This window comes from Olea europaea, unplaced genomic scaffold (assembly GCF_002742605.1).
Source record: "Olea europaea var. sylvestris unplaced genomic scaffold, O_europaea_v1 scaffold1290, whole genome shotgun sequence".
In the NCBI taxonomy this organism is placed as follows: Eukaryota; Viridiplantae; Streptophyta; class Magnoliopsida; order Lamiales; family Oleaceae; genus Olea; species Olea europaea.
This window is the reverse complement of record NW_019230360.1, coordinates 170,473-179,374: the sequence shown is the minus strand read 5'-3', so window position 1 is coordinate 179,374 and position 8,902 is coordinate 170,473. Positions and strand designations below refer to the sequence as shown.

Below are 8,902 nucleotides of genomic sequence, written 5' to 3'. Positions count from 1 at the left end.
TTTAAAATATTTTGTTTTGTTCTTTTACCAATATACACTTATTCAATTTTTTCCATTTAATATGCCAACTTCTTGAAATTATCCAAATACACACATTTCCCACTTTTTGGAAACATAGAACAACTCTCATTTCTTTTTCGTCAAATTAAATCATTCAAATTCTTTACTAATTCCAACAATAATTTGTTACTATATATTGAAAATTAAATAGGAGTAAACTAGGAAAGATTTTGACAAAAATTAATTTTCCAATGACATGAAAAAAGATTTCTTAATTCGTGTAAAAAACGAAACAAGTCTATATAATTGAGACGGGGGAGTATTAGCAAGGCCTAATTAAATTGAAACGTGGCACGACCAACCCGCTTCTTCTAACAAGCTAGCTCTCACCTCACTTGAGATTGTACCATTGCCTTTGACATCAAGCCTACTTCCCCAAACAGCTCAAATCGTTTCATTTTTTCACTTCTAATTTGCCTTACACGAAATTATGTCATTGCCTTAATCGAAAAAATTTGTACCAAACGTAGTGATGTGCTGTCGCATGCATTAAAAAATAAAATTTATACTCCTCAAATTTATATATTGTGACTGTGTTTGATTAATTTGTGAACAGTTGTCACGAATGTGACCTGTAATATTTTTTCTTTTTTTATTGTGACGTAATATGTTACTTGAATGTGACCTATAAGTTTGTGTTATTGTGACTTCAATTCACGTAAATATACCATATGTATAGTATGTTTGATTGAAGAATATGAACAGAGCTATCTGACATTGGAGAATTAGCCACTTGTATGTTAATTTGTGATTGTAATTTATTAATTCGTGACCAATTATTATGAGTGTGATTGTGATCTATTACTTTGTCATCTATTTGTTGTGGTAATAACTTAGAGTGTTTGTAACTTACAATAATAATATAGATCACAATCTTCCAACCATTTCAATCACGATGACATACCTTAATTAGTGAAATCTACAAAATTAAGACCAGAATATATATAAATATACAAACCCATCAAATAATAGAACTAAGCTCAATGGAACACATTCCCAAGCACGGACTAATGCCTAAAATAAATTCAACACAAATACTAACACATTCATTGTTCTCTACATAGTAAGATGGGCAGAGTCCCAAGCTCCAAACATGACATTAGTACTTATTCAAATCCTAGTGAAATTATCTTACATGTCAAACGTGATAAAGATTGGAGATGAGATCTGCTGTCCAGTTTTACTATCCAAATGGCTGTCCATCTAATGAATTATTGGCATGTGCAAGGCTTCATTGAGGCGGTTCCAATGCTAAGAGCGGGTCGGACATCCTTGCCACGTGAATAATAGGGCCCCTAGGCCTCAGTACCACGTGGGTCGAGGTACGACAATTTGGTTAGTAGTAAAGTTAATGAAGATAATTTGAAATGAAATATTAATTATTGATGACACGTCAATAATTCATTGAATTGATAGCTATTTAAACAACAAATTTGATCAATAAATCTCAAGAGTCATGAGCGGCCCCCTCACATGTAGGAATGTACAGCCCTAAGAGTTGTACATTCAGAATAACCCAAATCTCAATTCTAAAGATTGATGGGCTATGATATAAATTGCCAAAGAGGTCACCATCATTATAGTACATACAGGTGAGTGAATGAATGAATGAGTAGATATATGTTACAAGGTACTAAATTGGCCACCCCATCACCCCCACCAAATGCCTAGAAAAAACATACTATAAACACAACTTGCATACAGACATAAAAACATGCCTAAATTCAAATAAAATTGAAAAGCACCAACAGTTTTCAACCATTCAAGAAATTCCAATTTGAGATAGGACCATCTTCAAACTCTTTAAAGTATTACTCATAAGACCTTTTTTTTTAATTTCCATTTTTCCATTATTCTTTTTTATTTTGATAATTGTTAATGAAGTCCCCAGCTGAGCCTGTCACATGTTATATAAACCCTTTGTTTTCTCCAGCCTTTTCTTTTCTTAATGGCCGTAGACATGATTAATTTGATCATATTTGGATAGTGTTTATAAACGGTTCGAGTTAAAAGTAGATAGAAATGATTTAATAAATAAATGAATATTATTTGTAGGTTCCTGAATTGTGAAGATTAAAAAAGATTTGAGCGTTTATAAACAGTTTATAAATCAAACATAAATATTCAAGAATAGGACGTATTTGTCCGCCTTTAGAGGTCCGTAATTTGTGATTTCAAGAGAAATTTTAAATGTAATATTCACGCCATTGTAATGAAATTCTATTATCTTAGTGTAAACGTAAGGAAATTATCTAACTACATGAAATACAATTTTTATTCTTTCACTTGACCACCATTATAATTGCTTCTATTATTACCGTAATCATCATTTTTTCACAGTCAAAATTGAAGAATCGGACAAAAAAAGAAATTCACTTTGTCACTTCTATGAAAAAGATTCTGATTCTTAAGAACCAAACATGTCTTTTTTCCTCAAATCAAACAAATAAAAAGGAAACTCAGTTGAGTTCTTTCACCGATACAAGGCTCAATGGAGCTCTTTTACAAATACTTTCATGAATTTATTAGTGTCGTTTGATTTCGCCTATTTTAGCACGTGATTTATAAAGAAGTTTACGTTCTCATCATCTTTAGTAAAATCGAGACAAAGCGTACTATTATTTTCGATATTTTATTCACGAAGGATGGTAAAAATGTTAAGACTATTTTTATATTAATTTGACACGACATGCGAATCTTGAATAAACTATATTGAACATCCTAAAAATTCTGGTTCCTCGAAAAAGGAGTAAAATATGTATCGTTATTTGAAAGCATTGGACCACTTAAGGTAACATGTCGACGGAAGAGTGTCGAAACTTGGTACCAAAACATAGTACAATAATGTAAACCTAGAAGTCAAAAAAGAACAAAGAAGAAACCAAAAGGAATACGATTATAAAAATAAACAGTGTGATTCTTGACCCTTGGGACTGCTAATCTTTTCAAACTTAAATATTAAAATGATTTTCCAATATTATAATTCATCAAGACAGAAGGCTGACAACAATTTTTAATAATAATTGAATTAAAATAATTAAAATAAACCAAAATGGAAAGTTAAGCAGTTCATAATATAATCGATGATGATGTCGCGGATGATGCAATTGTGCAAATTAATTTTTTAATAAATAAATAGTAAGTACCAACTAGAATATCAAATGGGATTATGGGGTGGATACACAATCAATTTTATATATTTGGATAGATTAATATAAGCACATTATTGGGATAGCAAATCCCTTTTGCAGTTTTCTAAGGATTATAATTAGTAGAGATGAATTAATTGGAAAAATGAACTGTATAGTACTACTTGATTCTATTAACAAAGGAAAAATATTAAAATTTTATTCGATGTACTATCCATTAAAGGTATGCTTGATTTTATGAGAAGGATTATTCTAATGGTACGTCACCATGTACCGAAGGATGTTCATAATGGACACCCGGCGCCCCCCCTATTGGAGGGGCGTCGATGACGCCCCTTTAGGTACCACTAGAATAATCCCTATGAGAAATAGGAATTTTCACTTTGGGAACAACTTGGCTTTAGGATATAGGTTAAAGGTCGTTAGGCATGATTTTTGTTTTTGTTTTTACTTCTTGTAGAAGAGCTTTTGAAGGAATGTACTTTAATTTTTATTTGAAAATTAATTTTTAAAAAAGTTTTTTATTCCGAAAGTACTTTTAGAAAAAGTCACATTTGACTAATTTCCTCTAAAAACTCTTTTAACTAAAAAAAATATACTTTCATAAAATTAATTAAATGTTTTTGATTTTTCAAAAATCGTGACAAACTAGCCCTAAATCATTTTGATAAAAAATGACTTGTTTGGTAAGGTCTAATATTTTGCAACATTAATTAACTATAGTGTTCATTCATATCAAATTACTTTGGGTAAAGTCCCCTCTCTTCGAAATCGATCAAACCCTTCTTCTTGTACAAGGATGATTGGTTTGTTTGGACATAATATTACTTGACTTTATTAACGAAGGAAAAGGTAACTTGTTCATAATTATACTATTCACTCATTGTGATACCTAGGTTAAGTCCTTGTTGTATGAGGCTCGATGAAATGGACACGAGAATTAACAAAGAAATAGAATAAGATCATGTTTGACTCGCCTTCTTTAAATAAAACAAAAAAATTAAAAAATATATATATTCTTAAATAGTGATTTGACAATATTTTAATCACACGTTCTTCAATAAAATAACATTACATCCAAATTCAAAAAAATTTCTTAATTTTTAACCATACATTTCCTATCAGTACACTATTAAAAAAATGCATTCTTATAAAAATAACGTGGCTCAAACAAAGGCTAAGTAGAATTTTGTATGTTATATTGACCGATCATATCTAGAACCGTACATGAAACGTGCTCGAATAATACTAGAGATTTTCACTTTGGCAGTGTCCTTCGAGGCTTTAGAGCATATGTCATGTCCCTCTCATCATAATAACCATGTCTGTCTGCTTTAGCTCATGAGTACTGATTCAAAGGATTTATTTTTTCCTTTTTCTATTTTCTGGTGCAAATGCAATGCAAGAGTAGACATTAATTATGAACGTAGTTTAAACAAAACAATAAGGAATGAAGAAAAATATTTTGGATAAATTTGAAGTTGGTTACATTAATCATTCTCCATCCCTATATACTCTAAACTTATAACAACATATTAATCAAAAGAGCAACATTAATTTCCAGAAAAGTTGGGGTTTTTATATTAATTTCTCCAGTTTTTTTGCTCAGTGCTCATCCTAATTGAAAACCCTGCCTGGTCATGTACCAATGGTTTCTGCCAGTTACACTGAGCACAAAAAAGGCTCAAAGCATGGAACTTCACAAAACTCACTCCAAAAAATGGAGATCTTAAAGTGGCATATAGCAGAAAGAAGGCCGGTTTAATTTCTGCAGCCGATTATCAGCCACGGGAATCCTGATGATGCTGCTAATAATCAAGGAGAATTTGTTTGCGATAAATGATCTTTCATATAAAGAGAAAGCTCTACTCCATCAGCTCCAAATACTGCCTCCATTGCTGCTGCTTGAAAACTGGATTGCAATTTTTCACATTAACGTTGAAAATGCCAAAAATTCTTACTAATACCAGGATCGGGGATTAAGGGCTTACTTGAAAATTTTGTGGGCTGAACGATGGTGAAAACATCTGAAGCATATGGGGTTCCTTAGCTTTCACAAATTGCCCATATCTATGCATTTCATTAACCTTCATTGAGCCCGGAGAATATAGGTGCGTTTGGCTTAGGAGCTGCGTGGTATCTGTTTCATTGAATACATCTCTTCTCTGCAAATCATTGTCAATCGGACTCACTTGGTGCTGGAAACCAAGAAACGGATAATCAAAACAAGAAAATCAAGAAACTGCAAGTTCAAGATATTCAATCAAATTGAATTAACAAGGCATTGATGCCTTCGTTATATACCTTCGGCATCAATCCCCGACGTTGCCATTCAAGTTCAAATTGCAGTGATGAAGAATGTTGGTCTCTAGCATGATGAACGTTATCCCCAAATTCTCGACTGCTTGGTTTTGATGCCAAATTTCCCAAACTCAAGTCAAGATTGTGCTCAGATGCATTACTAGAAGAATCTGTCATGCACAAAAAATTTCCATCTCTAGAATCAATTCAAGATTTTAAAAAAGTACACACACACAACAGTAAACTACCTGGAGCTTTAAGTTCTTCATAAATGCTGGGATCAAAATTGGTTACCGCTTCCTTTCCATTACTCTTGATGGCAGCTATATCATAAGCCCTAATTTAATGACAGAAGACAATTAACTCCATCAAATTAAGTTAGATTTAACCCTTTTGGCACGTTTCATATGCCGGACTCAACGGAGATTTTAGAGGGGAAAAAGTTAAAATCTCATTCCCAATGCAGTCGCTTCCAGTACTGTCAGTTGGAGGTAACATATAAGCAGAAATTAATGGAGATAATATCTAAACCACACAAACCTGGCAGCTTCAACTTCAGTATCAAATAGACCCAAATAAACGTACCTGTTAACACATAAGAGCAACTGATGTTATATATCAAAAATTAAGACTTGAAAAAAACCCAGAAAAGGGTTTAAATTTAAAAGAAATTGGGGACCAACACACACAGACACAGAGATGGACACAATGTGATTACTTTTTGCCTAAGAACTGGCCCATTCTGGCTTCCCATCTACCACATTTGTGCAAAGTAACACCTCTATACTTGGAACTTCCTCTTGGGAAACCAGTACTTTGTCGTCGAAGTACATGAACAAATTCTTCCTTCGTTAGATTTCTCATCTGAAATACAAAGAATATTATGTATCCCCTCGGAAAATACTATATTTTTCCTTTCCTGTGTCCAAAAAAACTCAAAATTTATAACACTAAATCAAGAATACAAACTCTTTAAAAAACATTGCAACAAAGAAGACTTTAATGGCATAATTGTAGCAAAGATGAAAAATAAGCTAAAATCTTATTCGTCATATTGAGTCCTAAGTCTCTCTTGGATTAATCTACCTGTTTTAGGTCTTCCTCGTAATCATCCAAACAGAAGTTTATGTCTGCTTCTACTCCACGAAACTTAATAGCTGCCCTATCGTATGCACTGTCACACATTCATTTGTAAGCATTAGTCTCTTCCAACTTCACATTTAATTTTTATTTTTTATTTTTTAATTCAATCAAGAATCTGCAAAAAATCCGAGTTAATCTTACCGGGCTGCAGCATGTGCTGTATCAAATCCACCTATACAAATTTGCAAGATAGGGAAAAAAATTAATAATTAATTTGGGTAATCTGATTATTTAAGACCATTAGTTTCATTAATTCTCAGGTTAAATAAGAAGAAGAATAATCTTGTTATAAATAGAGATGATAAATGAACTAACCTAAATAAACTTGTTTTCCACAATCCCTGAATTAGAAACAAAAAAATCAGAAAAATATATATTTTTTTTGAAAAATGGTAAGATTATATGAAGGATTGAGGTTGATTTAGATATTGTGTTACCATATGTGTGATTCCCACCGGCCAGTTCGCCGGTAAAAGGTGACGCCGCGGTACTGAGAGCTCCGGGACCTCGGCCCACGGCGGCTCTTCCTGAGAGGCTGCGAAACTTCCGCCGCAGACTTCCCCAAGACACCAACGGTATTGGGGTCGGACTGGCAGAATTTCACCCCCATCCAGTGGGCCCTTGGAAAATCGGGTGCTGCTCCACCTCCCGATGTAACGGTGGTTTCCGACTCGTCCACCGGGAAAAACTGCCTTGTCACCGGCGGCTCACTCCCCAACGAACAAGGACCTATATCATCATCATCATCATCACCGTCATGCGACACAGAGAAACCAAAGATTTTGCTGCTTCTTTTCTTGTTCCCGTCACCACAACTTCTCTCTGCGTCCTCTTCTTCCTCAGATAAACCATCCTCCACCGGCACCAACGATGCTGAGCTAAAGTTCCACTCAGATCCGACCCGTTTACCCCTTTCACCTTCATCCATCCTTTGATCCGGTGAATAGTTAAGATTCCACATTTCTGTTTCTTTGAACGAAATTTGAACAGTCCAGCCAGGCCCTGTAGATAAGTGTACAATTTAGAAAGAGAAAGTGAAGAGTTGTGTAAATTTTCTGAATTCTAATCAGCACTGTCTCATCAGAAGCAAAAATCTTCGGGCTGCAAAAGGCCTGAGTTTTGTACAAGTAGCTAGCAGTAAAAAGAAAAAGAAAAAAATTTATGTTTCCCAAGGACAGAAGAAAAAAAAACCTATTCAACTAGATCTCTCTTGTTGCCTTGCTGATTTGGAGTTTCAAGGGGATTTTGTTGTGTGTAACATAAATACTGTCTGTATGTATAGGTGAAACATTAATTCTATATCTCTCTAGTTTCTCTCTCTAAAAGTTTTCTCTGTTTATTTCCACAGGCCGTATAAAGATAAACAATGGCAAGGGAGGGGGGAGAGAGAGAGAGAACAATTTGCTTCCTCCTTCAACTTTCCGACGTTAACCAAATCGAAAAGCATCAATCCATGTCAATACCCTTTCTCTCTCCTCATTTTCACCTCTTCAACTACACTAATAATGGAAATAGACAGCACCAACACCTTAACCTTGACTTATTTATCAATAACCTTAATTAGGCTAAGTTAATTATCATTTCGTTTTCATTCATTCACTCTCACGTCTCTTGTCATCTCCACCACTGCACCACACGCACTTCCACGCTGTTCTGCACGCGCAAAGAAAGATATACATTTGGTACTGATTATATTCATGAATAAGAGCATCTTCAAAATGCTTTCTAAAATATCAGTGTTATAAAAAGTAGTAAATTCGAAATTATGCAGTCAACTTGAGAGTTGATCTTTTAAAGTACGATTTCTTTATTTTTATTTTTTATTTTTTTTTCCTGTATTTAAAAACTTTTATTTTACTTTAGTTTTGAGTTTTCAAATCATTTTATCTATATAAAAGTAAAAAATGACTTGTTCAAAGAAGTTAAGATACGTTACTAACTACGTTATATAATTATTATTTTAAAACTTATTGCTTTGTTAGAAATATTGAAAATATGTGTGAGATTCCTACAAATTTATTAAGTGAGATGTGTCTAGTTAAAAGTTGTAACTATGAAAAATAGTTTAATTTTTGCATTTTCAATACTTGAAAATTATATAATTAATAAATTATAGAAATTATTAAGCAAAAATAGTATTTATAATATTAAAAATATGATTGTAAAGTTTGAAACTTGGCCTTTACGTTTATTTATGCTTTATATTTTTTAGGACACCGCTAAATGCAAAATGCTTCAAAATAGACTCC

At 33.2% G+C, this 8,902-nt stretch overlaps 1 protein-coding gene across 1 annotated transcript; it reads right to left on the bottom strand.

Annotated features, from left to right (window-relative positions):
• Positions 1–4,660: 4,660 nt before the first annotated feature.
• On the bottom strand, positions 4,661–8,155 carry LOC111374789 (AP2-like ethylene-responsive transcription factor TOE3). The gene is made up of 11 exons (XM_022997525.1): positions 7,845–8,155; positions 7,091–7,655; positions 6,969–6,994; positions 6,795–6,825; positions 6,597–6,684; positions 6,229–6,374; positions 6,051–6,095; positions 5,759–5,847; positions 5,514–5,680; positions 5,201–5,407; positions 4,661–5,121 (listed from the first exon to the last, which is right to left on the bottom strand). Exons 2-11 carry the CDS (start codon positions 7,612–7,614, stop codon positions 5,083–5,085), a joined length of 1,362 nt encoding a protein of 453 aa, XP_022853293.1. The 5' UTR covers positions 7,615–7,655; positions 7,845–8,155; the 3' UTR covers positions 4,661–5,082.
• Positions 8,156–8,902: the final 747 nt, after the last annotated feature.

What these genes read in the sequence shown, in the direction of transcription:
- LOC111374789 (XM_022997525.1), bottom strand. Translation starts at nt 7,614, where the DNA reads ATGTGGAATCTTAACTATTCACCGGATCAAAGGATGGATGAAGGTGAA. An exon ending in CGGTGGGAATCACACATATG is followed by an intron (nt 6,995 to 7,090) that starts GTAACACAATAT and finishes TTTCTAATTCAG; the next exon opens with GGATTGTGGAAAACAAGTTT. An exon ending in TCAGCCCACAAAATTTTCAA is followed by an intron (nt 5,122 to 5,200) that starts GTAAGCCCTTAA and finishes ATTGCAATCCAG; the next exon opens with TTTTCAAGCAGCAGCAATGG.